At 38.0% G+C, this 15,188-nt stretch overlaps 1 protein-coding gene across 4 annotated transcripts; it reads right to left on the bottom strand.

Moving 5' to 3' along the window:
- Positions 1-3,813: 3,813 nt before the first annotated feature.
- On the bottom strand, positions 3,814-14,881 carry LOC122051633 (sec1 family domain-containing protein MIP3-like). Of its 4 annotated transcripts, none has more exons than XM_042612848.1 (9): positions 14,509-14,881; positions 13,694-13,848; positions 13,503-13,566; positions 10,743-10,886; positions 9,267-9,419; positions 6,527-7,033; positions 4,893-6,389; positions 4,747-4,815; positions 3,814-4,426 (listed from the first exon to the last, which is right to left on the bottom strand). In XM_042612848.1, exons 3-9 carry the CDS (start codon positions 13,548-13,550, stop codon positions 4,298-4,300), a joined length of 2,547 nt encoding a protein of 848 aa, XP_042468782.1. In that variant the 5' UTR covers positions 13,551-13,566; positions 13,694-13,848; positions 14,509-14,881; the 3' UTR covers positions 3,814-4,297. The 4 variants fall into 4 exon arrangements, with proteins under 4 accessions (XP_042468782.1, XP_042468783.1, XP_042468784.1 ...); XM_042612849.1 differs by having other exon boundaries at positions 13,694-13,742; XM_042612850.1 differs by lacking the exon at positions 13,694-13,848 and having other exon boundaries at positions 3,814-4,127; positions 4,294-4,426.
- Positions 14,882-15,188: the final 307 nt, after the last annotated feature.

The following is a 15,188-nucleotide window of genomic DNA, read 5'->3' as shown; positions in this document are numbered from 1 at the left end:
GATGATATACTCCGGTCTGAGAGCGGTGACGATATCTCAACCCCGAACGGGGGAGGTAAGAGATGATATACTCAGGTCCAAGACCGGTGGAGATACTCCGAGAGAGTAATAGAGTCGATCCCTTGACTACCAAATGTCCGCAAAGTCAGGGAGAGAAATAGTGCAAGCCCTGACTGTTAAAGGGAGCGAAGTATAGAGAAATACGAGAGGGGAGAGCCATTATCATACCTGATCATGGCAATAGGAGGAATTAAAGCCCCGTGGGTAAAGGATGCAGAGTCTGTAGCTATAAGAGGGTGAAGAGCCCCACGGGGGAGGGTGTAGAGCCTGTAGCAAGCACAACTGATTGAGGAGCTGAGCCTCTAGTCCCTGATCGAAGAGTAAGGTTCCTAGCCTGTAATCAAAGAACGAAGCCCCTAGACCCCGATCGAAAAGTCGTATCGCAAGTCGCTGATCGGGGAGGTGTGCCCCTAGTGTATGATCAAGGATCTAGGGCCCTAGTCTTTTACAAGGAACTAGGCTCTTACTCTTATCAGGGAGTCATAACAGCTCCTAGAATCCGGAAGAGAAATATAATGGAAAAACCGACCTGCTACCCAGTTGTGGATCTGACTCAGCCCCTCAACTCCCGAATACCCGTGGAGTCAGGGGAAAAATATATAAGTATAAAGGAAAAACTAACCTGTCAGCCAGCTGAAGCTCCAAATCAATCCCTCGGCTCCCGAATACCAGTGGAGTGAGGGGAGAAGATAATATGCTCGTTGAAATCCTCTAGGACTGTGATAATGGCAGAGAGTCTCCTGACATCATCCATCTTCACGTTCCAGAACAAGTGAAGAAGATTCCCATAGACGGCACTAAATTGATCTTGTCCGGAATCTAAGTCGAATGAAGAGCTGGAAAGACGTGGATGGAATGTTGATCGAGTCGCGATGTCCTGGAGGGGGTATGGTGAGATGGCCTCTATGTTGACTAAGTTGTCAAAAGTCCTTTGGTCAACGCTATATGCAACCAGTAATCGAGTTGGCCCGGTCCCTGGTACCCCGATGCTTGAGGTAGATCCAACGAGTATATAAGTAAACGACTAACAGTATAATAATGAAAGAAATGCAAAGTGAGTACGATGACTTACCCTGGCCCAAGGGGGCGCCCTCGGATGGGACGCTGCTCGAGTTATCGTAACCCAGAAGAGTAGATGGATGAGCCCAAACAAAGAGCTAGATCTGACTGTCTGGAGTTGATCGCGACCAAGATCTAGAAGATGACATACAGGTCGGGACCTAGATACGGCACGTAGATCGAGATATGATATCAACACGTAGGCCGAGAGCTAATAACGACACGCGGGCCGGATTTACAAGCGGCACGTAGGCCGAGATAAGCTATTGGTATGTAGGCCGAGATAAGATGCCAGCACGCATGCCGGGATACAAAACAGCACGGAGTCAGAACGGAGTAATGGCTCGATAGCCTGACCAGAATAGACGGCCCATAGTAGGCAAGGCGGCGTCAACAACCGGAGAAGGCGACTGCTGACGGCAGCGGTCGGCCACCGCTCGGAGGAGGGCGGCAGTGGCTAAGGAGACAGCCGTAACGACCAGAGAGGCAATGACAGCAGCTGGATCGGTGCTCGGCATAGTGGTAATGCCGGTGAGGGCAAGGAAAGGTGTAGACGACGAAGGAGGTGAGGTGGGGAGCGGCGATTCACCGCTAGATGCGCTGGCAGTCACTAGGGAGAGAGGAAGGGAGAAGAGGAGGTGTCGAGAACTCAACGGGAAGGAGAGCTAGGGGAATGCCTCACCGGCAGTGGTGGCTGGTCGTTGCGACGGGGAAGAAGCGGATGTCGTGGTCGGCGACGTCCGTCGCGACGTTGAGGTGGTCTGCCGGCGTGGTCGTGCATGCGAGGGCGGGCCACGGTGGCAGCGCAAGCAGTGTCCAAGTGATTGGACCTAGCTAGTGACGGCCTCCGACGCGAAGTCCTCTTCCCCTTTGGCGGCGGCGGTCTGGAGATGCCGAAAACCCCCGCCCCCTTTCCTCCTCTGGCGGCGACCTGTTGAGGCAGCTGTGGCGAGCACAGAGGGAGAAGAAAAGGATGTAGTGGTCGGCGGCGTCGCCATGAAGAGGTGATGCGAAGAATCGCCTGCAGGGTCATCGGCAAGGAGGCGTCGGACGAAGAAGCGGGGGAAGAGGGCGACGACGAGTCTGTCCGATGACGGTGTTGAGAGGAGGAGAAGGAGAGGGATGGCTGTCGACGCCGACGAGGAGCAGTGCATGAGGGAGCCAAGTTGGCCAAGTCCCTTGGAGGCGGAAGAAGCGAACCAGCCTCTCCCCTTTCCCACGGGTGAACAGTGACCTAAAAGGGATGCTACAGTTTCATGACCAAAATGCCCCTTCTCCCTTATTCTAATTACTCCCTTGCCCTTAAGGCATATATATATATATATATATAAAATATTTTTCTTATTTGTTAATTTTTTTCTTCAAATGTTTTAGATTCATTATTTAATTTAGTGTCTCATGCTCTCATAAAGGGTGCGTCAACTCATACAATAATGCAATGTAAGAGCAAAATTTAAAAATTCAAATTTTTTTTCTTATAAAAAATTAATTTAATTTTTTATATGAGATATTAAACTGATAAAAACAGATACTACATCAGAATTTAACTAAAGACCAAGAAAAATATATTTTTTAACATCATCGGTCCAAGATATTTATAGAAGATTTTTTGTTCACGGTGTAAAAAAAAACCATTGAAGTGTATATTTTTTTTATAAAACAATCGGATAAAATTATTTTATCAAAATAAATTAATAAAAAACATAATCTTAATAAAATAGTAAAATAGATTAATGGGGCTCGGGCTAATTTACTCATGCTGGTGAGTTGAATTAATATTTAATTATTTTTTTAAATAAAATACTAAAAAATCAAAAACAAAACAAAAATCATAAAAATGAAAAATACAATTAAAAATGAATTTATAATTCTGAAAATTAGAAGAAAAAAAATATATTTATTTAATATTTAAAAAAAAAAAAAGAAAAAAATTGAACCTATCGGTGCACCGTAGATTAGGAGCACAGTTTTCAAACCACGTCATATCCATATGTTTAGATTATTTTGTAAGAATTTTAGAATTAGGTGAGTTCACCCCCTTGGCGTATTATCAATCCTAACACCTCAAGGAGACCATAAAGATCCTAATAAAATAAACTCCAACTAGATTCTTTTCCTTTAACCTTTATACCAAATTATTCAACTTGATGCCATCGAGTATCGAGCCAATAAGCATTAAATTTTCTCTATAATATATTGTAACCTCTGGAGTATGTTGTGTATAGTGCGCACCGCCTCTTTCAACCAGTTGATCAATCGAGTTCATTATCAAACTAATTAACGATGATACCCTTCTTGATCTAGAACATTTGTCGAAATCAGAAGCATGAACAACCATTACATGGTGAGCATCCCTTAAACTAAGATACTTTGTGTTGCCTCTTCCCTACGTAACAAGTGTCTCACTTCTAAGATACTTTGTGGAATTTCGTATGTTTCTTCCTTCTAACATCTTTAGCTCGAGTGATAACCATAGTCTGCCATACAAATTACCAAATAATATAAAACCATAAACGTAGCATACCTATTACCTTGTAAATTATAAGTGCAATTAACATTATTTTTTAAAATTTCCTTATGGTTAATACTATCTCATAATTTTTATCAGATACCATGATGTTTAGAATACATGGTTTAGAAGTGGGAGGCCAAGCTCACATCGACAATGTAACTCCATCCTTTTTCCATCGGTCAAAAGATGTGAACTTTTATATTTCTGAATAACAAAGGAACAAGAAAACATGTGTAAAAATATATAGGCCCCCTATCCAACTGGTATATGCAACTCTCCTGCATCATGAAACCTTCCCTTTGCACTTTTCACCAAACAAACGTTAGCACATCAGTGTAAAGGACTCAAGGCAGCAAGAGCATTTCAGAATATGACAGTCAGAGATCATCAAGTCTCTCGAAATGGCAAACTTTATATCAGGAGCATGTTTCTCCTGAGTGTTCAAAACTCCCAGGCTTGCAAGTGAAGGGTTATCCGAAACCTTTTGAGGGCATATCTGCTGAAGGAGCTTAGTCAAAGGAGACCGGCATAAATAGGCATAGCATAGGATCAACAAGTCCATTCGAAAGGTCAACAGGATCATGAAGTCCATTTGGAAGGACAACAGGATTCAGATAGATTAACATGTTATATCAGTTGAGACAAAGAGCCGGAGGTCTTACAGGGTCAAAAGTAGCTGGATGAGCCCAAGAGCAAATCAAACATGTCATTGGGTGTCAGCAAAGTTGTTCCACCAACAATCAACTCTATGCCAGATCTACCGTATTCTGCAACTGCTTCCATAGCCTCCCGAACCTAAGACGTTTAAAAAAGTAGGTGTCACTCTTGGTCATGCATTTTAGTACTATAAATTACAGCACTTGTAAGTTACAACATCGCCAAATTGTTGACAGTGCAAAACATCTTAAATTGCTGAACTCAATTTTCCCACATTGGTGCTAAAATGATCTATTGAAAAGCAACTTAGAATATGATAATGCATCCTTAAATGACTACCAACAATGTTCAAAATCTGCCATGCTCAAAGACCATAGAATGGCCCCAAGTCCAAGACAAAACTAAATAACCAGGTATAAATTGATGCCAAAGAGGAAACAAAAAGAAAGCAACCATACCTCAAGAATATTCATGCCCCCCACGACAAAAATGAAAAGAACACTTTGATCTCCAAAACTTGGTTTAGCCTGAAAAGGGGAATTTTAAAAAGTTAATGCAAATAATCAATGGGCAAACACGAATAAGAATAAAGTAAACAACCCACCTGTCCAAGCCCAAACCTACCAAATCCGCTCTTCAAAAACCGTCCTACTGCTGATGAATGGTACACAAGTCCAGGAACATCATACTTTGCCAATAAAGTTGTTAGAAGCTTATAAAGTAAGCTCTTCTGAGTTTCCATGTCACTTCCATATCTACTATAAGCAGCCAACCCTTCTCGGAGAGTTGAGTTTCTTTGCCTCAAACTAGACAATTTGTTAAAGAATTTAAAGAGTTGATCTACTCTATCTCGTAACTCTAATTTAAGCTGCATGTCATCATATGCTTGTGCATTTTGATTATCTGTATCTTCATCATCCCAGTTACCCCATTGATCATCAAAGTCATCTAGTTCTGATGACTTGGAAAAATCATCCTTCTCCTTGTCCAACTCAGCAAATTCATTAGATAATCCATGTAGGAAATGAAGCTTTGCAGAAGATGGATTTTCCATAACTGCATCCACTACAGCTTCTTTCAGGGAATGTTCTTCTTCCCATGAAAAAGGTCCAGTAGATGCACTTGTTGGAAAGCTTTCCCCAGCAAGAATATACCCTATCATTGACAGAAGCAATGCATCTTGAAAAGAGAGAACATTATGTGATGGTCCAATCCTTTTATCCTGTTCATTAGATCTTAATAAGATACTCGTATTGATGAAATCACGGACTTGGCTTGAAAGGCTTTGACTGGTATCTTGAGAAGTTACAGCCAGTATCTTCTCAGCATTGACAAATGCATCCCAGTGAGATCTACGAGGCTCGCCTAAGACCATTTCAGCTGCTAATGATAATTGAATGATGCCCTTATTTCGAATCAAAGACATCTGATTTTGAGCAAATTTTTCGAGTAAAGTATGAATCTCTGAAGCAGAAAAGGATCCAGATCGACCTTTCAGGGAAAGGTTTAACTTCTCATGCCGCAGAGTTTCCAAAAGACATTTCTTAACTAAAATTGCCCCATCTTTAGCTCTTCTATCAATCAAGGCTTCAAGATAGTTTGTTCCTGAATTATTAGATAAAAATGATCCACCTAGCAAATCAACTTCATGCTGTACAGCATCAGTGGTAAATTTGTCAGTGTGATCATCAGACTTGGACTCAATTGCACTAGAGCTCCAACCAGATGCAAAAGCAGTCATTCCTTCGGAAAGGTTTAATACAGATTCATTTTTGCCAAAGATAGCTCCAAATGGAACCCTTATATCAAGTGGTGCACGTTGAACTTTGATATGGGCATCTATTTTTGGAACTTGCGATGACAATGCAGGTAAAGAAGACAAGGTTCCCTCTCTACGTGGCAAGGAGGATAACAATCGATCAAGAAAAGAGTCACCATGGCAGCAAGGTGTGAGAAGATCAATGGTGCGGTCCATAAGCAGCAAACCAGCTGATCTTTTATTGCGCCGTCCAACATCATATAAACTTGACATGTCCATCATCATCTTGCCAACTATCTTTGATGTATCTCCCAAAGAAAATATTTCCATCTTCAAGTCCATCTGAACATGTTGTAAAACAAACATGAAGCAGGTAATCTCCATTAAATAATAGCCAAAAGAAAACTAGATAAATGAAAAAAAAACTATGCCAAATCAAATGCACATAATTATAAGCATATCAATGAAAAAAAATCTACCTTTTCTACAAGATGATAGAGGAAATTAGCCGTGAGTGTTGCACCTGGAGGAACATCATCACCATCAGAAGATGATCCAGCTGAAAGAGAGGGAGGTCCAGGACTAATAGAATTTTCAGAGTTAGTTGACAAGCATGCTTCTGCAACTGTTCCTTCCGAAGGCAAAATGAAGACTCGTGGGGAGAGAGGACAAAAGATCATTGGGAAGTGATCAACAGAAACAAACAATTTTGCAGAGAATTCTACTCTTCCTGTAAAATTGATTGAATTATCACCATATACAGTTCGATCATTTTCACAGGAAGGAAGCTTCCTCAAACCATCATCTTCAGAAGCTAGATTTTTCTCATAAATAGATCCTGTTAGCTTTTCTGAGTCCCTCTCTTGTTGGAGCCTTTTCTTTTCAGACTTTTTCAAGAGTTCTTCATAGTCTTGAACAAGCAATGTTTCATATTCATGAAAGGCATCAGATCCAAGGGGTGAATCAACATGTACTGAATGAGCAATCTGAAAGAAAAAGCAGCAACAATAACAAACAGTCCAATACAGATCAAACAGAAGGAAATAAACGAACTGTTTTAAATTCTTCAAAATGGTCAAAACAAGCAGCTGAGTTTACAAGAAGTTGTATATCACTTGCCAACTTTATGGTATGTTTTTGGTTCAGCAACCCCCATAGTAAGGCAACTAGATGAGAACTTTATAAGCTTAATAATAGAAAATAAGAAACCAGATTAAGTTAGACACTGAACACAGTTAAGCACTATAAAACACAATCAAAGAATATTGATACACACTCATTGATACTGCATTTGTCATAATCTTCGTGCACAAAAGAGTCTTACAATGCATAACAGAGACATTTAAATTGGCATGGCAGCCAAGGGGTCACGAGATGATCTAAACACAGTTGCATAGACAAAACCCAAACTTTCAATAAGCTCAGATACAAAACACATTACCTAGTCAAGGGCTGAAATAGGGATGGCAATTTTCCCCACGAGTTCAGGGGCCTGTGGGGAAAACGCAAAACGGGGACAGGTTCGGGTAGTCTTTTCGGGTATGGGTTCGGGTTCGGGGATTTTTCAAATCCCACAATTGAACGGGGGCGATAATAATAATAATAGAGTTTGATATTTTCTGTTTTAAAACCATGGATTATTAATGTTATTATATATGTATTGTTTAATTAATATTAGTATTTATATGTCATTGGATTCTTGTATTAATACAAAAAATGAACCAAGTAACACCCTGGGGCAACCAACCCGGCCTCACAAAAGTTTCCCACCGACGCTAGGGTAAATCAGGAAGCAATAGCGACAGATGACCAAGAAACACAATATCACATGGTTGCGCGCCCCATTTGGAGAAAAAAGTCCTTGCAAATGAGTCGTAGCTGGGATCGAACCGCGGATGTCTGAGTGACAACTTGGCGCCCTTTCGCTGCACCGTAGCCTGGGGGCTGGATTCTTATATAAATACTTTTATGAAAGGTGTTGAAAATTAAAAATCTTTTTTTAGCCAAGTTAATGGACAATGAACATTTGAAGCGGGGATGGGGACGGGATGGGGATTTAATCTATGTGGGGTCGGGGATTCCCCAATTAGACAGGACTGGGGATGGGGGCAAGGATGGCAAAACCGCCCCACGCCGCCCCGCCCTATCCCATTGCCATCCCTAGGCTGAAATTCTTAACCTTTAGCAACTAAAATCTCCAGTTGAAATAAGGCTTGAGGCTATGAGATCGAACACTGAAGGAAAGCAAGGATGCCAGACCTGTCTCTGGGACTATTTAATGTGCAATTACTGGAGATTCTTTGTATTGTAGGAGAAAAGGAAATTGTTTCCCAGGTTGGCAATACAGATACTAGAGAGAGGAGACCAGCAACTTCAGTATCATAAGCATTATCGTAAACATAAGTAGGCACAAATAAATTAAAGGCTTTCAAACGCCTCTAGACCCAGAAGAATGCAGGTAGATGTTAATATATGTCAACCTAAATTTAATATCAGATTATATAACTCTCAGACAGCAGGTATAAACCTATGTTTTCCATGTAAATAACATCAAACAGACTAGCCAGGCAACAGGGACAGACCAGCTGAAACTAATTAGTGTAACCCACTGAAGAATGGAAAATCAGCTAGGTAAGACCAGCAACAGTTGAATCAAAATCAAGTAGAAGCTAGAAAGTAATGGAACAATTAAGCAACACCAAATTATATGTCGGCCCTTTCAAATTATTATTATTAAAGATATAATAAATAAGTAGCTTGATTCATTTCCTAACAGTTCGAACTTTGGGGATAAATGGTTAGCCAATCCATGTTAATATGGTATCAAAGCAGAAGATTCAAGTTACAAATCTTGCTTGTGAGAAAAAAAAAATCTCATCAATTCATGATTTGGGTTTAGGATAAACGAGTGAGGTATACCCACCCACATGAAGGGGGAGTAAATGTTAAAATTGATCTTTCTTAACTTAAGCTTTTGAAATAAGTGGTTAGTCAATCCACCTAACAATTAACTTATATTTACTTCTAGTGAACAATTGATGGGAAGTAATGAACAGATACTGCATCAACATATTAAAATTGAAATCCATAGTTTGCAAGCAAGAACTTTGAATCAATGATTTCTGAAAGCAAAAGCAAAGATTTTCCTTGTTCTTGATAGGACCTCATTAACAATTGTGAAAATAATTACCAATTCAGATCAGGACTCTAGAGATGCACCTCTGAGATTGAAGTATAAATAATACATTGGAGAACAGTTCCATGGGTGCCCAAGCAACGTAATATATATCGGTGTGCATCACTTAGGAGTCTTGAGGTAATAATTACAACCTTCTTTGCAGGACCCACAAACATTGAGTTCCAGCTCACAATCTACAAACAAATATTGTGACAAGATGAAAATGTTAAGATAAATTTATTATTCTATTAGAAAAAATAAATAAAGAGAATTCCAATATTAGAGAGAAACTGCGTGCTTTGATAGATACTATAATAGGAGAAAATATGATGAGATGATATGGACATATCCGAGGCCAATATATTAATTTTATGGTTAGAAGAGTTTAATCTAGTAGAGAGTAACGTGTCAGAAAAGGTTATCAAGATCAAGATCCTACTACAAACAACTAAAGGTTTGTTAGATTGGATTGTATGATCAAAGTGTAGGTTCGTAAGATCCTACAACTTAACCTTTTTGAAATTATATTTGAAATTTAGAATTTATGTAAATATTAATGTTCAATGTAAAATATCATTAGGAACATTTGAAAATTTGCATTATTTGAAATATAGTATATTATCTATGTAAAAAATAAATGAATGCTGTAATATGATTGTGAAGGGTTGGAAGTTAGTTAACTTCCACACAATTTTCTAAATTTAACTACGATGCTTGTTGCGGTACCATAAACAATTTTTTATTTAGCATTTTTGAAACACATGACAATGAAAAAGATTACATTTTTATGTTTGAAAATTAAAAAGGCTTCTCATATAATTGAAGTTTTTTAGATGCTATGGTACGAAAAGGATGTCAAATTTAAATGTCAAAATTTAAAAGGACTATGTGAATGTGAATCTATCTTATTAAGTCATGATTATCTTGATCCTTCCTAGGAAGGTTGAGAAAGCATAGGATTGATGGTCATATTTGAAAGATCCTAACCAATCAAGGCCCTAAGATTTAAATACGTCAAAAACAATTTGAACCTTAGGATTATCAGATCCTAAGATTTGCATTGCAAACTTCACAACCATGGTATACAAGGTAGAGGGGACCAAAGAAAATATTAATGTAATAAAAACTAATTTAATTGATTTGGATGATACTAGTGATATAGTGTTGGACACAGTTCAAAGGAGAATAAGACTTATGTAGCCAACCCAAAACATTTAGAAAATTAAGTCTTGATGATAATGACATTGATTTGAATAAAAGAAATAAATGAGCAAGATCTCATTTTGGCGTGCCAAATTTATGGAGCATCACTTATTTTCATAATTGACCTCACCTCAATTCTAAAAACTAATATTTTGTGAGGTTCAGACCTGCACATCTACTTTATACAAAAAAAGACATGTGCTGCACATGTAAGTGATTAGTGTCTAATCATATACCAGAAGAACTTACATGAATGAACAAAGAACAAAAGAGAGAAAAGAACTTTGACAGAAAAGATCATTTAGAATCCTTACAGCATCAAGTGGAGATGCATTTTCCAAGCTGCAAATACTGTGCACTCCAAGCTCCAATAGAACTTTGAATGCTCCAATGAACTGGAAGGCTTCCAAACAACCCGCATCAAGATAAAGAATGGAATCTGCAAGCGTATCTGAAATCTGAAAGTATGGAGCAAAGAAATAAGAAACTAGGGTTTCTGTAAAATGGATTTATGTTGCTTGAAAACATGCTAAACTTGTTTCATACATTTCAAAGTAGAATACAGTAGTTTTTTCTGTGATAAATGAAAAGATAAACAATTGACAGTAAAGTAACATGAGAAAAGAAATGAACTGGACCCAGTAATTGCTATTTGTGTTTTCTTCCACATAGATAACAAAACAATTTCTTTATGCAAAATGGCCTTTGTATCATTTCTCCGTATCTTTTACCAAATCTTCTTTAGTTTTACACTCCTATTTTTGGGGTCATAATTCCATCTAACCAAGGATAGGACTTTATTGTATAGGGAAAATAATAGTCCGCTAGGTTATTTAAGTTTTGTATGTACATATTCAGATACATAATCATGCAATTGAATGGACTATTGTGTTTCAGTGAGATAATGGCTACTCTAGGACATACAATGAGGGTATTTTGTAGGTGGAATGAACCATATAATCATCTTCTCAACTTCAATGCTTTGTATATGTACAACAGTATGTGTGAGATTATTTACAATTTTGGCTCAATTTCTAGAAAGCTTCTAGAGAACATGAGAATCAAAGTATTGAAATTGCATCGAGATCCCTCGAACTTAAAGAGAAAACATAAAAATGAACATTCTTAGCAACTGTATTCTGGTATGAATTTTTGGGTTGACCAAAGATGGACAAAAGGTGATTAATCAGATTCAGAATAGAATCCCCAAGACAAAAACAAGATAACAAAAGGAGAAACAAGCATACATCCTCACTTGTACAAACAATTTTGATAAGAACATAGTGGAGGCCCAGCAAACACTCATTTTTAGATTAGCATTTGATTACTAAATCCCTTTAACATAATTAAAGGATTCAATCAAATGCATCCATTTATTTCAAACCATCAATCCATAAAAGTGAAAAAAGTAGAAATCTATTTTCTACTCTTACACATAGTCTAACCAATTCTTGTCAATGCTCAACTGCCCATTTCCATTATTTTCATTTGTAGATATTTTGTCATATTTATCTTTCTACAGGTGTATAATAAGACAGAGAAAAGCATTTTTATTATATGGCAATGTGCGACTGAATAGATTTGGCACATAAATCAAAGAAACACTTATGACAAGATACTAACTAGAATACTTCTACCCATGCTAGTCAAGATTGTAATTCAGAACTTAAGGTTAGGATCCAAACTAACCTCAACGATTCAGATCCAAAGTAGGATTTGAATTGGGCTAGGATTTTAGGAAACTATGATCCAATCATATGTCTGATTAGAATTTCTATGCAAGATCTTCATCCCAACAACTTTCAATAGAATATATTTGCACTCAATTAGAATTGAAATTTACCATAACAAATAATTTTTTTGGTGTCATGACATTTGAAATAAGAAAATTTTCAAGTACATAAGATTTTTTGGCTCATAAGTAGAAGAATCTTTTTCTAATTAATAATATTGTTTAAAATATTCATATACTATATATTAAAAGTCAATAATAAATTATAATTGCAAATATAATTCTAAAGAATTCTTATTAAATTGTAGGATCCTGATATCATATACTTCAGTTCTATGATCTAACCCTATAGATCTCTTCCCATTTCTATGTAGGATCTTGATCCTAACACCCTTGCTCCTATCCTTCACAGGCTTTCACAAAGTCACATAGATAAAAAACTGAAACATCACAATTAACAACTTTCTCAATATCCTACACTGAAACATCACAATTGACAACATTCCCCATATCCTACACTACAGGAAGAAACTTTTGTTAGATGTTATATGTATAGTGCTCCTTTTCTAAAATCATATGATATTGTTTAGCGAAAATATAAAAGCTTTAGATTGTCAAGAAATCGTAGACACTAAGAGAGCCAATACATCCACATTGAAAGGAGATTTGTGTTAATGTTGACGCTCACTAGTCAGTAGATACTATTCATTATGTTGTTATTCTTAATTCTGAATGTTTATGTAAATGTGCTCATTCTTGACCAAGCATTCAGTATTAATTTCAATTGTGATTTTGAGGAGATTCTCCATATACTAACTTAAAACATACAACATTTATCATATACTTATATTTCACTAAAAAAAACTCGTTTGGCATTCACATGCAGCCAAAAGCATGCATTATTAGCAAGATAAATCACGCACTAAACCATTCTTCAATAACAAAAGCCTTAAACTGTGTACCACTGTTCCTGTTACTTGTTAATTGTATAAGGAAAAATCAATGATAATTTTGGTGAGTTCTGAATAGCAAAATAGTCCGACAATCTTCCACATTCATAACCATATCATAATATAAAGAAAACAAACAAAGTTAATATCGATCCTATTCAAGGTAACAAGAGGCAAATCATCAACCATTTGCTAAACATAAATTCATCAGTCGCAGAAAACCGTCACTCGTCAATAGTCCGACCACCATCCACCGATGCATGAACGAAGGATACTTATTTGCGAAGTAATAAAGAAAAACAACCCGATGAATTCAAAACTGACAAAAGAGGAAAGAACAAAGGGCGATGATCGAGGAGAGAGAGGAGAAAGCAAACCATCGTCATTCTCACCTGGCGAATGGAGTCCCTGCAAGATCTGATGAGATCGGCGGAGGCCATCACCCTCCCACGACCTCTGTAATTATCAAATAAAAATATTATAATTATAGATAAAAATATCTTGGATAGACTAGTAAAGATAAATCTTAAATCTTCTAAATATGCATGCGAGGTAGAGCCATGAAACATAACAGCTTCATTACTTGTTGGAAAGTGCTGAGTGAAGCAAGGATGGAGCCACCAATCCACACACTGTACTTCCAGTTAATATGTCAGAAAATAACCAAGATGAGATGGTTGATGCACCTAGAACATAACAGTAAATATGCTACCAATCCATGTTTTTCTTTCTTTTTACCTGAACAACACCAATTTATGCCAGAAAGACAAGGATTTTAGGGTAGAAAAAAGGACTGCAAAATATTATGATATTATTTTGTAGGTATAAAACTGATAAATGAGTGTGATACAAATTCCTCAACGGAATTCCCAAAGATACTTTAAACTTGTTTGAAAATTGAATGCATGTAATATGAATAGATTAAGCTTGATAAAAAAATTACAAATTTCATTGCAGGGATTGAGATAGCAGGACAAGATTTAACAGAGATGAGACTGATTTGAATAGAGCAATAACACCAAAGATAAATAAGTCAACTAACTGTCCTAAAATCAAATTAACATAAGAGATAGATTTCATTGACATATAACAGGTGATTGTGGATGGTCATGTGCTCAATAGCTTCTTTCTAGCATTTGGAGTGTATTTTCACCTAATCATATTTATTTTATTTATGGAAAATCATCACATGATATTGTTTCAAATCAACATTTTTTGCGGCCGATAAATTTCTACATGAACCAAAGAAGCCGATTTCTGCAATAAATGTCAGAAAGAAAGGATGACGGTGTTATATAAATTTTTTCACAACACATGTAGATAAAAAAATCATTAGATGACAAAAGAAAGCTCAAACTTGCTCACATCAACATATGAATCGACAGTGAGAAATAATACCTGAAAAACAGCCCTAACGGCGGCAGAGCTTGGGGCGTCGAGGGTCGAGGGCAGGGTGGGGCGTCGGAGGAGTCGGAAAACTGGGTCGTCGCCGGCGGATCGCGGCGGTGGGTTTTGCTCAGGGAGGTCACAGGAGGAGCGCGAGAGGTCAGGGAGTCCTGTTTTTTCGTCGCCGGCGAAGGAGGATCGCGGTGGCTTTTGCTCAGGGAGGTCGCAGGAGGATCACGAGAGGTTAGGGAGTCCGCAGAAAGTCCGTCGCCGGCGGAATGCGCTGGGGTTTTGCTCAGGGAGTCCGGCGGATCGCAAGAGGCTGGGGCTCGGCACCTTCGCTGCCTTCTCTGCGTTTGCGTTTCTGATCTAAAGGCATCTCTGCGTGCACGTGCAAGGCACGGCATCCACGATCCTCTTGTCCAAAATTGTCTGGACTAGAAGAGACTAGGGCTACGTTTAATTGGGTGTAATGTAATCTAGCTTGTAATGTAATCAAATTTGTAATGTAATGTAATGTAATCTTGATTACATTACTACGTTTGGTAATGTAATATATGTAATCTTTGATTACAAAGATGATTACATTCTTTTGTTTGGTGTCTATTATTTTTTATAAGGAATGTAATTCATATTATTATAAAATGACAAAAATATCCTGCGACCTCTATCGGCGGTCGCCACACATCTGG

The sequence above is a fragment of the Zingiber officinale genome, chromosome 3A (genome assembly GCF_018446385.1).
Source record: "Zingiber officinale cultivar Zhangliang chromosome 3A, Zo_v1.1, whole genome shotgun sequence".
NCBI classification, from domain to species: Eukaryota; Viridiplantae; Streptophyta; class Magnoliopsida; order Zingiberales; family Zingiberaceae; genus Zingiber; species Zingiber officinale.
This window is presented reverse-complemented; position numbering and strand designations above follow the sequence as displayed.